Raw genomic sequence first — 16,700 nt, 5'->3', positions numbered from 1 at the left:
CTGGAGGTACCATCCCAAATTTCAAGATATAAACAGAACTATAATAAAAACAACATGATATTGGCACAAAAATAGACATGTTATGCAATAGAAAAAACCCTGAAGACACAGACATAAACTCACAACTTATGTGCACCTGATGCTTGATATAGATGCCAAAAATACATACTGGATAAAAGGTTATCTTCAATAAATGGTGCTAGTCAAACTGGATGGCTGAGTGTAGAACAACCCAAAGAAATCCAAATTTATTATGTGGCACAAAACTCAAAACTCCAAATGTGTCTAAGACCTCAACATAAAACGACACATTGAACCTGACAGAAGAGAATCAAGAATAGGCTTGAACTCATTAGCACAGGAAAAGACTTTCTAAACACATGCACTAAAATCAACAATCATGGGACCTCCTGAAACTGAGACACTTGTATATGGCAAAGGACACCATCATTTGTATAAAGTGGCCACTGACAGAATGGGAAAAGATTCTTACCAACTACACGTCCTATAGAGGGTTAATATCCAAAATATTTAAAGAACTCAAAAAACTAGATTTCAAAAAACCCAACTAAATCAATTAAAAATGGGATACTGAGCCGGGCGTGGTGGCGCTCGCCTTTAATCCCAGCACTCGGGAGGCAGAGGCAGGCGGATTTCTGAGTTCGAGGCCAGCCTGGTCTATGAAGTGAGTGCCAGGACAGCCAGGACTACACAGAGAAACCCTGTCTCGAAAAACCAAAAACAAACAAACAAAAAAAAAAAACAAAAAAAGAATGGGATACTGATCTACACAGGGAATTCTCAAAAGAAGAAACTCAGACAGCTGAGAAATATGTAAAGGCCTCTTTTAACTTACTAGTAATTAGGGAAATGCAATTCAAAAGTGCTTTGAGTGTTTATCTTACACCTATCAAAATAGCTAAGATCATCGTGAGTAAGGTAACCCAGATCCAGAAAGACATGTATGATATGTATTCATTTATATATGAATATTAGCTGTTAAATCAATGATAATCAAACCACAATCTATACAACAACTGAGGCTAGTGGCATTGACAGACAACCCTAGGAAAGGTAAATATAACAGTTTTTGTGGGATTGTGAAGATGGAGGTATTGGAACAGAAGGAGGGACGAGGGAAACAAGAGAGTGACTATAGGAAGAGACAGCTAAATCTCAGGGCCATTTGAGGGGTAGTATGAAAATTAATACAATAGAAGCTTATTTAGGTTTTCATATTTACCTTATATCTATGTATATTTACCTTTATTCAGTTTTTTATTGGATATTTTCTTTATTTACATTTCAAATGTTACCCTCTTTCTCTGGTCCTGCCCCCAGAAACCCCCATATTTACCTTTTTAAGAAACTGACAAGACTGTTTTCCAAAGTGGCTGTACCATTTTATAACCTGCACATTAATGTGAAAGAGCTACTATTTCTATCCAATTTACCCACACTAATTGTTTTATTTTTTATTTTTGTAGTCATTCCACAGGGTTTTGAAAGCAAAATAAATGGTTTTTAGCATCTTGTCCACACACACACACACACGCGTGTGTGTGTGTGTGTGTGTGTGTATGTATGTATAAATATATACACACACATATATGTATATATACATACACACATGTTTATTGAATTATAAATCACTTCTTTATAGGGGATGGGGCAGTGGCTCAGCTATTGAGAGCACTTACTGCTCTTGCAGAGGACCCCTGTTTGGGTCTCAACACCCATATGGTGGCTCACAATCTTCTATAACTCTAGTAGTGCCAGGGAGATCTGCTGCCCTCTTCTGGCCTATGTAGATAACATATGCAGGTGGTTCATAGATATACCAAACATCTATACATAACAAGTTTTTATGAAAAGAACTTCAAGTCTCTGAAGAAAGAAATTGAAGAAGATCTCAGAAGATGTAAAGATCTCCCATGCTCATGGATTGGCAGGATCAATATAGTAAAAATGGCTATCTTGCCAAAAGCAATCTACAGATTCAATGCAATCCCCATCAAAAGTCCAACTCAATTCTTCAACGAATTAGAAAAAGCAATCTGCAAATTCATCTGGAATAACAAAAAACCTAGGATAGCAAAAACTCTTCTCAAGGATAAAAGAACCTCTGGTGGAATCACCATGCCTGCCCTAAAGCTGTACTATACAGCAATTGTGATAAAAACTGCATGGTACTGGTATAGCTACAGACAAGTAGACCACTGGAATAGAATTGAAGACCCAGAAATGAACCCACACACCTTTGATCTTTGACAAGGGAGCTAAAACCATCCAGTGGAAAAAAGACAGCATTTTCAACAAATGGTGCTAGCACAACTGGCGGTTAACATGTAGAAGAATGCGAATTGATCCATTCCTATCTCCTTGTATTAAGGTCAAATCTAAGTGGATCAAGGAACTCCACATAAAACCAGAGACAGTGAAACTTATAGAGGAGAAAGTGGGGAAAAGCCTCGGAGATATGTGCACAGGGGAAAAATTCCTGAACAGAACAGCAATGGCTTGTGCTGTAAGATCGAGAAATGACAAATGGGATCTCATAAAATTGCAAAGCTTCTATAAGGCAAAAGACACTGTCAATAAGACAAAAGGCCACCAACAGATTGGGAAAGGATCTTTACCTATCCTAAATCAGATAGGGAACTAATATCCAATATATATAAAGAACTCAAGAAGGTGGACTCCAGAAAATCAGATAACCCTATTTAAAAATGGGATACAGAGCTAAACAAAGAATTCTCATCTGAGGAATACTGAATGGCAGAGAAGCACCTGAAAAAATGTTCAACATCCTTAATCATCAGGGAAATGCAAATCAAAATGACCCTGAGATTCCACTTCACACCAGTCAGAATGGCTAAGATCAAAAATTCAGGTGACAGCAGATGCTGGCGAGGATGTGGAGAAAGAGTAACACTCCTCCATTGTTGGTGGGCTTGCAAGCTGGTACAACCACTCTGGAAATCAGTCTGGCGGTTCCTCAGAAAATTGGACATAGTACTACCAGAGGATCCCGCAATACCTCTCCTGAGCATATATCCAGAAGATGTTCTAACTGGTAAGAAGGACACATGCTCCACTATGTTCATAGCAGCCTTATTTATAATAGCCAGAAGCTGGAAAGAACCCAGATGTCCCTCAACAGAGGAATGGATACAGAAAATGTAGTACATTTACACAATAGAATACCAGTCAGCTATTAAAAAGAATGAATTTATGAAATTCCTAGGCAAATGGATGGACCTAGAGGGCATCATCCTGAGTGAGGTAACCCAATCACAAAAGAACTCACATGATATGTACTCACTGATAAGTAGATATTAGCCCAGAAACTTAGAATCCCCAAGATACAAGATACAATCTGCAAAACACATGAAACTCAAGAAGAACGAAGACCAAAATGTGGACACTTTGCCCCTTCTTAGAATTGGGAACAAAACACCCATGGAAGGAGTTACAGAGACAAGTTTGGAGCTGAGACGAAAGGATGGACCATCTAGAGACTGCCATACCCAGGGATCCATCCCATAATCAGCCTCCAAATGCTGACACCATTGCATACACTGGCAAGATTTTGCTGAAAGGACCCAGATATAGCTGTTTCTTGTGAGGCTATGCTGGGGCCTAGCAAACACAGAAGTGGATGCTCACAGTCAGCTATTGGATGGATCACAGGGCCCCCAGTGGAGGAGCTAGAGAAATTACCCAAGGAGCTGGGGGGATCTGCAACCCTATAGGTGGAACAACAATATGAACTAACCAGTACCCCCCAGAGCTCATGTTTCTAGCTGCGTATGTATCAGAAGATGGCCTAATCAGCCATCATTGGAAAGAGAGGCCTTTATATGCCTCAGTACAGGGGAAAGCCAGGGCCAAGAAGTGGGAGTGGGTGGGTAGAGGAGTGTGGTGGGGAGGGTATGGGGGACTTTTGGGATAGCATTGGAAATGTAAATGAAGAAAATATGTAATAAAAAAAATAAAAAAAATAGGTAAGTCAACTATAGGATGTTCATTCAAATGCTACACAGTAATAATCAACAGAGTTAAATGAAACTGTTTTGTTGGATCATGTTAATAAACTTCACATAAGATATTAGACATTCTTAGGGAGCATATTCACTATTATTTATTTATATTTGTATAGCAAAACCCAGGTGAACTGAACTCTGAAGGAACTGGGAGTGGACTCCTCCATTAGAATCATGGTTTTAACTAAAGAAGTTGCTACAGATAATTTTATGGTGCTGGCTATGTTAGCGTGTTACACTTATGAAAAATCCTGAAGCTGAACATATGTGTGTGTGTGTGGGTTGTTTATATGTATGCCAATAAAAACTTTATTTATTTATTTATTTTTTTTGGTTTTTCGAGACAGAGTTTCTCTGTGTAGCCGTGGCTGTCCTGGCACTCACTTTGTAGACCAGGCTGGCCTCGAACTCAGAAATCCGCCTGCCTCTGCCTCCCGAGTGCTGGGATTAAAGGCGTGCGCCACCACGCCCGGCTTAAAAACTTTATTAATAAAAATAGGAAAACTAAAAACAATTCATTAAATAGTTCTTTATAGATTCTTACCATAATTCCTCTGTTAATTATATACTGCAAAACCTGGGACTTGGTCCATTAATTTTTTCTCATCTCCCCTTCTCAGGGCTCCACAAGTGCTCTACCACTGACCTATAGATCCTTTAAATATATTTCCCAAGTTTTAGATAGGGTCTTACTATGTTTCCCAGGCTGCTATTAAATTTGCAATCTTTGTGCTTCAGCTTCATGAACAGCTAGCATTATAGGCCTGTGCTAACCACGATTGGCTTGACTTACTCATTTTTTTAGTGGTATCTTTTAATGAACATTTAAAAATTTTTAATTAAGTATAGAACATTAAGTACAGAACTTTCCTTCTCATCCCACTGTTTACAGCTTGTATAGAGACTTCCAGTCCCCACATCAGCAGTAAATTCTCCTGTATTTATGGCTTAGCTTTATGATTAGGATTTTGATTTATCTGAAATTAATTTTTGTCTAGGAAATGAGGTACAGATTAGGTTTGCTTTCCTAGGATGCTCTTTTTTATTTTACTTATATATTTTGTAGTAGTAGAGACAGAAACCAGGGCCTATGTTCACAATGTCAACTTTTTCCAGCACATGTGTTAAAGATGTTTTCTTTGCCTCAGTAAATTGATTCGTGGCAAGTTAATAAATCAAGGGACAAGATATGCATCAAACTATTTCTGGACTCTGCTGGTAATATCCTGTTACCTTGATTTGTGTGTCCATCTGTAAGTCCTATATTGTCTTAATTTCTGTAGTTTAGAGTAAGTCTTCAAACTTAGTGACCTATGCTCTGCATCAAACATAATGAAGTTGTACCTAATTTATTGAATATTTAGAATTTTAAAAGTTTGACTTTAGGATATACATTTAAAAGCAGCAGAGGTATTTTTCTCTTTTAAGGGGCAGTTTTAAAAACTCCTATAAAATTATATATAATGACATAATTATTACCATCAGCTAATTATGATTACAATCCATAGCTGGTGTGCTTATGAATATTATTATTTGCTTAGGCTTTTGGAAAACACATTATCTAGGCAAGAAGAGTGAGGAAGGATTAAGAGAAAAAGCCTAATCTGAATCTCTACCTCCATCTTCACAGTCTTCAGGGGCTTTGGCTTTCTTGCACAGACGAGGATCCAACCAGGTGGTTGTCTTCGTATTATGACTGCAGCAGGATAAAGATCTCAGTTAGAAATAGTAAGAAAAATAGGGAGAAAAGTATCTCAAAAGCAAAGATTCAAAATAACTGAAAAGCATGACATTAGAACATTTATCTCCTACAGGCTACATCTGTATTCCACAGACTCAATACCCCTATTGTTCCCAATCCATTGCTTGGAAATTGCCATAAAGGAAAGGTAATTCTAGAGGCACAAGTTTGAGAATGAAGAGTTTAAAGAAGAGATCAAAAGCCAAGTACAGAATGATAAGCTTATTTAAGCAGTCAAAACATTTCAAAGGGTGGGCACATAGCCACATGCTGTGTATTGCTAGCTGGCAAAGCCAGACTAAAAATCATGTTTGCCTGCTATAGGAACTCCTTCCTTTCTTTTTATTAAAAAGTACTGCAGTTCTTTCCTTTCTTTCTTTCTTTCTTTCTTTCTTTCTTTCTTTCTTTCTTTCTTTCTCTTTCTTTTTTGGAGTAACTGTCATTTGTATGTACAGTGCAAGGGGCTGAAAATGTAGAGGCAAATATCAAACAAAGGTTCTGTTCTCACAGAGATTCTTTAAGATTAAACTTGTAATTTTTAAGGTGGCTGTTTCTGCAATATACCAGTAATAATTATGGCTCTGGTTAAACACTATTCTATAAAACTGTATTTTCATCAACATGGATCACATGAAAGAAACAAACAAAAAAGGTGGAGCAGAGCAGAGAGACCATGCTCATGTCTATGAAGTGAGCCAAAAGCTGCTGTCAAAGAACAACAGGATTGATTTTATTATAAGCTATAGTGAGTCAGCTTCAGGCCAAGTCACCACACAAGGCAGGAATGCTAAAACTATTAAACACGATCAGAGTTTAAAGTCCCTGAAACAGAGCTGTCCTCCACTTGCACAGCCTATATACAGTGCACCTGTTCCTACACACATGTACTTGTGCTACATGTATGTACACACACATGTAGACACATATGCACATAATAAAAATGTCTGACATAGGCATATTAGAAAAGTATATTGAAGTTCTATGGACATAGTGATATGAAGAAATTCTGTTTCCTTGTCCACTTCTCAAAAAGAAGAGAGGAGAGGAGGGGAGGGGGAAGGAAGGAGGGGAGGGGAGGGGAGGGGAGGGGAGGGGAGGGGAGGGGAGGGGAGGGGAGGGGAGGAGAGGAGAAAGGGCTATAAAGCAGAAGCCACCCTGTGTCCTCTCTAACTGTCTCTAGCCCTCACAGTCTGTGACTACTTTTGGATATGATGCTTGTTGGCAGACCACAGCCATGTGTATAAACTAAATAATTTGTATATGAAATAGAGTACTTTAGAATGTGTGTCATACATCTTTACACAGAGAGAATAGCCCTAAAATAAAACCAATGGAATCAAATTTAGTAAAATGGAAGAGATCCTAACTCCTAGATTCCTAGGAGAAAACAAATGGTCAGAAAAAAACAAACAAAAAAAGCTGTGGAAATACCTTCTTAAACCAAATTCAATTTCTACTTGAGAAAAGTCTGACTTTGAGTATACCAATGCAAATGTGATTGCTAAATTAGCAAAAACAGGTCATCTGTTAAGATCTTACCCAATATTCCCCAGAGAATAAAACAGTATTCACAAGATATTCCTAGAATGTTAAACATTCTGGATCTACACTAATATTCTTTCTCATAGTCATGCATTTGAACATAAGCAGTTAACACAGATCTGCCACATTACGTCCAGGAACAAAGCTGTTACCCTATCAGTAAATATTCACCTGTATTTTGTATCTACAAACTCTCTGTTCAACATATAGTTTGGAAACTTTTCTCCTACGGCACAATTTGCCTTTTTACTCACTGACCACCTCATGAAAAACTTTTTAGTTTATAACCTCCTTTGTTGTTGTTGCTTTTGTTTCCTATCAGAAAGTCTTTGTTAAATATAATTTCTCCCTGTATTTTCACTTAGTAGTTTAGTTTCAATTCTTGTTGAAAAAATGCATTTGTTTTATATGTATGAGTGTGTTCCTATGTAAGTCTACATCGCCACATTCTGGAATAGTACCCAAGGTTGCCAGAGGGCATCAGATCCTCAGGAACTAGAATTATGAGTGGCTGCCAGCTTCCTGATACAGATGCTTGCAACTGAACCTGGGTCCTCTGGCAGCAGAGTAAGCACTCTTAACCACTGAGCCATCTTTCTCTAGTCCCTAGTTTCAATTCTTACTGTTTAGGTCTTTAACATATTTAACTATGAAGACTTTTTTAAAAAATAAATTCTCCTTATATAAACTGTCCTTGAAAATCCCTTCAATTGTTCATACAAGAGTATGTGTGGTTGTATTGTTTTGTGTACACCTGTCCACTAATGTTTACGAGAATGTACTATATGTGGTAAAAGACCTCGTCCTCAAAATCTGTCTTTTAAGCACTAAACTCTGACTTGGTAGAAGAAAAATGCTCATTCATTAGACGGTCTGAAGAAGCAGACTGAGGTCCTGAGCATTAATTAATGACAAAAGGGTTGAGAGACAGAGAGACACAAAGAGATACAGAGAAACAGACAGACAGACAGACAGACAGACAGACAGAGAAAGAGAAATTCTCTGACTGTAGTATCCAGACCTAAGTATTTCTAGTTACTTAATTATTATATTATGTAACTTTACTATATAATTACTCTACTCCTGAACAAATAGTTTTAAAGATTAGGCTTCAAGGTACATAGGAATATAAAAAATCTTTTTTTATTGAACTTTGAATAAATTATTTGCATAACATTCTCTAGAGCAAACAACATTCAATTTTAGGCTGATCTAATTATGTGGTATTCAGTATCTCTATGAATATTATATTAATACTTTTCCATAAAGAGCCTCCTATTTATAGGCTTCTATTGTACTAATTACTTTAAAGATCAGTGGTATTTCCTACTGTATTTCCTAAATATATTATCTCAATACACCAACTATAGCTTTAGGACTAAAAACACTGAGGTTATATAATGATAATATGCTTCTCTCCATGTTGATCATTTCGTTGGTTGGTTTGAGACAGGGTTTCATGATTTAACCTGGAATTTGCCATGTAGAGCAGACTAGCGTTGAACTGAGAGAAATCCTTCTGTCTCTGCCTTCTGAGTACTAGGATTAAAGGTGTGCACCACCACACCTAGCTCTTGGCATAATTTTTGAAAAGCTTATTAAGTTGGGAAATCTACCTAAAAGGTTTTTTTTTTCCTTCGAGCGAAACAAATATTCTTTATCCTTTTCCCATCACCTATTTCCAAACCAGAGGCCAGGAATGGGGACATTCCTGGTGGTGCATGGTGGGTGCCCCTGAAGTCACATAAAGAGTCAGGTATGGTGGGTGCCCCTGTCTGTTTAGCACTGGACAGGAGGAGCAGAAGGTTACTGATCAGCCAGAAAAGACTCAAGGGCGATCTCCAGTCCAATGAGAGACCCTGTCTTACAAACAAAGTGGACAGAACCTGAGGAATGACATCTGAGGTTGACCTCTGGCTTTGACACATGCACACTCTCCAGAGGCCAAATATACTATATTAGTGGAGGAGGGGAGATTGGAGGAGGGGAGATACCATTCAAGGAAATAACTAGATGAAGAATCAACTCAAATGGAAATATTTTTAAATAAAAACAAGTGAAAGCTTAGAGATATTGGCACGAGTAATCAAACTATGGTTTTCTTCTCTCTCTCTCTCTCTCTCTCTCTCTCTCTCTCTCTCTCTCTCCCAACCCCTCCCCCTCTCCTTCCCCCTGCCCCTGCCCCTCCCTCTCCCTCTCTTTCAAGATTTCAGTTTATTCTCCTAGTGACAGGGCATGCTGGAAGAAATACAGACATTTGCTTACTCAATGAAGTAGATCATTCCTGTGTCCGTGTAGGCCATTTCCCAGTTTTTGGGCAGCGGTTCCAGATTCTCATCTCTCATCATATAATTTCTAAAGTCCATGGAGCTATTTGTTTGGTTATAACTTGGAACAGTCTTCATCCAGCAGTCAGATGTCTCAGAATGCATCTCTCTAGTTTCTGTCATTGTTGAAAACAGAACGGCATAAAGGGTAAAGTTTGCTTGTTTTCTTGAACAAAATGCCAAGTGCATATACATCAATGCCTATATAACATTGCAATTAAATATTGTAAATGTTCTTATCTATTATGTATGTTTTTATTAACTTTGAAATAATAAAAATACTCAGGTTTTCTCCATTTTCTAATTAAAAGGAATTCTACTCATCTGATGCTGGGAAGGCAGAAAAAACAAACAAAAAAACACCACTAGAATCAATTCAGGAAGTACTGTACTATGTACAGCAGCACAGTACTTATTACACAGACCTTTTATGTGTCAAGCTCTATTTTAAATGCTTAACATATAGTAACTCATAATCCTCATAGCAACATCATTATTACCACCATTCTATAGATGGAGGAAACCAAGCCACAGAGAGGTTAAGTTAGTCAGGTCACACAGCCATCAAACAGCAAACCCAGGACTTGACTCTAAGCAGCCTGCACTTTTGACTGCTATACTAAGCAGCTTTATACATTTTTAACACAGGTATTTAAATAATCATTTATTTTTAAATGTAAATATAATTCTGGTAATACTAGGCAAATTAAAATCTGGTTATTGTCTAGGGAGTCTACAAGTAATGCAGTAATACAGTTAAAACGTTCCTAGAACTTAAAAATGATACATTGTATCATTTTCATGATTTCTATGCAATACCTCTGAACTAAGGAAAAGCTTCGGGCACAGTCACCCTGAATAAACCTAGTCACACAATTTATTAATCTCGCTACTTACTGAGAGATCAATAGCAACAACTAAAATAGGACACATAATAACAATATTCTGTTCTAGAAGTTATGCGGATATATTTCCCCACACACACACACCAAATATTGTGCTATTCACTAATATCTTTAGACCACTTCTGACTGTGGGTAATATAAACTTGAGAAAGTGAAGTTTCAGCTTATCGGAGGCTACTGAACTACCTTTTTTCTTATCCTGTATCTTATGATGACTTTGTTGATTATTTCATGGATAAAACAGAACCAAGTACAAGCACAAAAGAACTATAAAAACTCCCATCATTCACTCGACCGAGCCCATTTACCCACCATCACTTATTACTACTGAAGAAAGTCTGTGTTTCTTCCTAAGGCTAACCCTCTAACTATTAACAATACCTGACTCTTTTCTACCTTTAGTCACTCTCCTTTCTCCCTTTCTTTTCTTTTCTTTCATTCTTTCTTTCTTTCTTTCCTTCTTCCTTCCTTCCTTTCTTTTAAAAATTATATCTCTTTTGATTTTTTTAAAGATTTATTTATTTTTATTTATATCAGTACATTGTAGCTGTCTTCAGACACACTCAAGAAGGGTGCATTGGGTCCCATTACAGATAGCTGTGAGCCACCATGTGGTGGCTGGGAATTGAACTCAGGACTTCTGGAAGAGCAGTCAGTGCTCTTAACTGCCGAGCCATCTCTCCAGCCCCCTACTCTCCTTTCTATACCACCAATCTTCCCTATCTATTAAATCATATCTCTCCATATATAAACATGTCACTTCTCCATTATTTTAAAAAAATAATAAAGTTATCTTTCTCCTCTGACAAGGCTCTCAAGTTTCTCACTCTATGTCAAACCCCCTCAGACAGTTTAGATTTGCTACCTCTGCTTCCACTCCTCCATTTCTCTATGGACCTCACCCAATCAAGGCTTCTGAACTTTATTAATAAAACTATACTTAGCAAGATCATCAATGATCTACACATGATCAAATCCAATGACTGATTCTCAGTCCACATCTCATTTGAACTCTCAATAGCATCTGACATAATTGGTTGCTTTCTTCCATCTATATGCAGTAGCTTCCTAATTGCCATCCCCATTCATGCCTATGCCTTCCTATTGCCTATCTCAAAAGAGGAGCCAGAATGAGCCCACTAAGCCTGTTACATAGTCCTCTTCTCAAAATGCAACTGTGACCTCACATCTCAAAATAAACTCCTGGATCCTTACTCTGGTCTCGAGAACAATGCAGCATGTATTCTCCTCCCATCATTATTGCCTGACCTCACCTGTCACTATTGCATCCTTTTATCTTTCATCATTCTGCTTAAATCATATACAATATCTTAGCCACACCATGACCACACATCAGCTCCTTTGCTGTTGTCTAAATATCCCAGGCATACGGCCATTTCAAGAATTTAAAGTTACAGTTTACAGTTGCCTCTGTTAGGAATATTCTTCTCTTGGATAGCTGGACTTTACTCATTTGTTTCAAGTCTTTTCTGACAGTTTATCTAAAACTGCAAGTTGACTACCTCTACTTTCTACCTCCCCACATCAGACACACTATATATGTTGTTTGTCCAGTTATGACTCTCTCATCAGAAAGTAAACTCTGAGAACAGGAGTTTTTGTCTGTTTTGTTCACTATCTTATTTCTGGCATTTAGAACAAATGGCTAGCACTCAGTAGCCCACCAGACGTTCAATAACTATTTGTTAAATGAACAAATGAATAAAATTCCTAGTTTATTTTCCTTGCAGAATATGTAATAAAGATTTAAAGGTATCCAATGTAGAAGTCAATCTGGAAGTGATTTACAACTGGGGAAAATAGGCCAGACAATAGCAATACCAACTGTACCAGCTGGTTTTGTGTCAACTTGACACAGCTGGAGTTATCACAGAGAAAGGAGCTTCAGGTGAGGAAATGCCTCCATGAGATCCAGCTGTGGGGCATTTTCTCAATTAGTGATCAAGGGAGGAGGTCCCCTTGTGGGTACGACCATCTCTGGGCTGGTAGTCTTGGTTCTATAAGAGAGCAGGCTGAGCAAGCCAGGGGAAGCAAGCCAGTAAAGAACATCCCTCCATGGCCTCTGCACCAGCTCCTGCTTTCTGACCTGCTTGAGTTCCAGTCCTGACTTCCTTTAGTGAAAACAGCAATGTGGAAGTGTAAGCTAAATAAACCCTTTCCTCCCCAACTTGCTTTTTGGTCATGATGTTTGTGCAGGAATAGAAACCCTAAGACACCAACTAAATGATGTATATATAATATTTTCTTGATGTAACTCCAAATGACTAAACCTTTGAAAACACAATCTTTGTCTTGACACCTAAATACACTGGCTAACTCATTTAACACTAAACATAAGTACTGAGAAGTTAAAACAATAGCCAGATCTCGCTATCTGTAGGGGGAAATAAACAATGATCATATAAGGCAATAGGTATATACAAGGGAAATTTTAATAAGTGATGAGGGAAATTGAAAATGTTTTGGGATCATATAGAGATAGGCTGCAAATCCAAGGACAGGATAAACATTTACTTCCTTCTATATGCCAGGTACTGTTCTTGGTGTAGTAGATACAGTGATGAAAACATAACCTCCCCAAAATTCCAGTATTCATAGAGTTCACATACTAGTATTACAAAGAAAATGGCTACAAAAATAACACTAATGTCCATCTTTTTAAGGTCTGGCTTCCCAGTCCTCTCTCAATTAAATGTAAGGACCTCCTGGAAATTACAAATTTATTCAGGGACACTCAGAGAAGATTCTTCACCCTCACATTTTTATTTTCATTCAGTGAGAAATATGAAAGTTAAGCAAAAGATACAAAAAATATCAATTTTATTTGCAAATTATCTTTGAGTAGATCCAGAATTTAAATTAAAAATATTGCTAATGAACTTTTCAGATAATTTCTTCTGACATACCTCCAAAGTCTATGTGCTTTGGGTTGAAGGCTGTATTATAAAACCAATTTTGTTTTAATCCTGGGAAGTAGAACTATGCCAGAAAGATTCCCATATCCCAGCATTACAAGTAGTTCAGATAAGGTGATGCCACATCATTAATGACAGCTTATTATTGCTAACTCATATTAGTTTACAAGATGACCCACAGAAATATACATTGTTCCTTCCACACAGCTTTCATAGAGAATTAGAATCCTAGCACCTGCTCTGCATATAGTTCAAGAAAATCTTTAGTATTTCAATTCAAGATTAAAGCCAATCTAAGACCAATCAGAAGTTGTTAATATGTTTACAAACCCATGCTTCCACTGCCATTAACAGCTTCTTTGTCCTCATCTTCTTCTTCTTCAGGGAGAGAGCTGTCCATCCTTTCCATCTTGCTGACAGATGTGGTTCTTTTTCTTTGGGATTCTGTGTCAAACTCATTGTCAAAGAGGACCTGATCAACTGGATCGGGCTGGAAAGGACTAGGCTCTGCTGGAGGCTTGGGTGTGCCATAGAAATTTCCTGTGGTGTACAAAATGATGGTAGCTGAAAGTACGAATGCTGACCAAGCTTAAAGAATGCCTCTGTCACTGACTAAAAGGCCAAACAAAGCATTCTGTATGACTAATTTCTCATATCTTGTCATATGCTAGCTATCATACTAATACTGCTCATATTTTAATTTTGTTTTATACAGGTTCTGAATTAGGGCTGAATTTGGAAATATAAAAGCATTGATTCTCTTATAAAATAATGAAAAACACAAAAGGTATATAAAATTAAATAATTTTATTCTAATGTATAAAATGAATTATTTTACTAAAATGAGGATATATACAAAGGCTAAGAACTATTTCATATAGGAATATAAGCTGTTGTGTAATTTTAAAAAGCTTTCTGCACACTTGAATTATATTACCTGACAATTTATTGAAGAGCCATTATATATCAAGTTCTATACTAGTATATACTCAGAAGAGCAAGCGATAGTTTAATGTGTTTTTCTGAGGATCTTTGATTTTTCCAGTACCAGTACTTGGTCAAGGTAAGAATAAAAACAAATGGAATAACTTTCAGTTTGTTATGCAGCTCGTACTGAGCAGGCAGGCACCATGGGAAAGTGTTCAGGAGTCTAGCTGTCTCAACAATCACTGTTCCCACTCCTTTTGACTTTATATCAATCATTATGTTACTGTTATAAAAAGCTAAATCTAACTTAAGAATAAAAAATTTTCACCTTTTATTATTGTGCTTATAAAATATCACACTTTTAATCAAACTGTTCAGTTCTAAAAGAGATAATTAAGATACAGATTGACATAATGGAAATTAAAAAAAAATAATTGGTCATTTTTCCCTAGATAGAAAAAAATCATGTTAGGCTACATAACACTAAGACAAATCTAGAAATAAATAGTATACTCTAAATCCATATGTTAGAAGGAGAAAACATTACAGTGAAATCTGTGTATGTTTGACTATAAGTACAATTATCAATATTCAAAAAGTCAAACTCAATTATTTCTTGGTTTTCAAACACATATTTGAAGGGGGGTTGCCATATAGATGGGTACAGAGATTTGAATTAAAACAAATTAGACTTTCTGTCAATTCTCTGACCTGCATATGAAGATGCAAGGGAAAAGCTAATTCATGATCTTCCGAGCAAAACATTTGATACTGTAAGCAGAGTTTGGTTAGGGGAAAAGATGTACCATAATCTCAATTTTCCCCCATTTTATCGTATTGTATAGACAGAAACTCACTGTGTAGCCTTGGCTGTGTTAGAACTCACAGTGTATACCCAGGCTATTCTCAAATCACAGAGATTTACCTGCCAGTGCCTCTTCTGGAATTTAAGACAGACAGTACCATACCCAGCTATTTTTCCGTTTTAAAGCTCAGTAGTCACACTATCAAGGATTTGGATCACCCAAAATAGAAATGAGTACATGTGTTTTAGGGAATGATAGTATCAACAGAACTACATTTTACTGTAAATTCTCAGTTAACTAACTGTAGAAAAATTAACATATACTTAAGGAAAAGTTAAGGGAATATGCAGAGTACAAATTGCTATCTAGTCACTAGATAGGTTTGGGGGTTTCATAATAATTTTTAAAATAGTGTCCTTCTTTTAAAAAGGCCTTCCCAGGGCTGGGGAGATGGCTCAGCAGTTAAAAACAATTGCTTCTCTTGCTCAAGACCCAGGTTCAATTCCTAGCACCCACATGGTAGCTTACTACCATTCATAAAACGTCTACAAGGCATGAACAAGGTATGCAAGCATACATACATACATGCAGGCAGGCAGGCAAATGGATATTTTTAATCTAAAAGCTTTTCTTTTAATAAAGAAAAACCTTTTAATTTATAGAGCTATCGACTATAAATATTTCAAACATGAAATTGTAGATAATAATATCTGAGTAACAGTAGTTATATATGTCATAAACATGTTTGCTTATATGAATATAGGAATATTTATATCCTCTAGGTATTAGATTTATCTTTTAAAATCGATATTTAGCAGAATTTTCTCACATCTCCCTAACCCGACCAGACTGGCCTCTAACTTCCAGAGATCCATCTGCCACTGCCTCTCTGCCCCTGTCCCCACCTCTGCCCCTACCTCTGCTTCCAAAGTACGGGGATTAGGACTACAGGTACATAGTATCATGCTGGGATCTCTGTTTTTTAGAAGAGGATCTTATCCAAGGCTAAGGTTGAATTCCTGATCTTGCTGCCTCTTATCTCCCAAGTACTGGGATTATAAACATGTTCTTTTATACTTGATTGTAATTGTATTTGCTTTTATTTTTCTCCTTGAAACAGGTCTACTTCTAGAACCATTATGTTTGTAAATTTATCAAACAAGAACCCCTGTGCTCTGGTGTGAGGAATGAAAACAGACAACTATTCAAAACTACTTCATCAAGCTACGTAAATGTCCTCTACAAGTAAGAAAATTTTGGTCTGACACCAGGAGAATGATGAAATAAAATGTAATACTCAAATATGGCATACTGTAAGAATTAAACGTAATGAATTCAGATAAATGTAGGATAGTAATAACAAGGAGTAATCTAAAAGCTATAGTAATATGTGAAGACAATAGAGAACAAAATGAGACAAAGAACAGAGATCATATAAATAATAAATATGTGCAAAAGGTACAATAAACT

The 16,700-nt window shown here is 36.9% G+C and overlaps 1 protein-coding gene across 2 annotated transcripts in view; it reads right to left on the bottom strand.

Moving 5' to 3' along the window:
- Magi3 (membrane associated guanylate kinase, WW and PDZ domain containing 3) overlaps positions 1 to 16,700 on the bottom strand; it is a 188,537-nt gene that overhangs the window by 59,984 nt on the left and 111,853 nt on the right. For both annotated transcript variants that reach the window (XM_085835602.1, XM_085835603.1), the window contains exons 4-6: positions 13,828 to 14,037; positions 9,595 to 9,772; positions 5,663 to 5,742 (exon numbers count right to left, since the gene is read on the bottom strand). In XM_085835602.1, the coding sequence (XP_085691728.1) occupies positions 5,663 to 5,742; positions 9,595 to 9,772; positions 13,828 to 14,037 (468 nt within the window). The remainder of the gene's footprint in view (positions 1 to 5,662; positions 5,743 to 9,594; positions 9,773 to 13,827; positions 14,038 to 16,700) is intronic.

The sequence above is a fragment of the Mus caroli genome, unplaced genomic scaffold (assembly GCF_978045245.1).
Source record: "Mus caroli unplaced genomic scaffold, Mus_caroli_1 scaffold_3, whole genome shotgun sequence".
NCBI lineage: Eukaryota > Metazoa > Chordata > Mammalia > Rodentia > Muridae > Mus > Mus caroli.
This window is presented reverse-complemented; position numbering and strand designations above follow the sequence as displayed.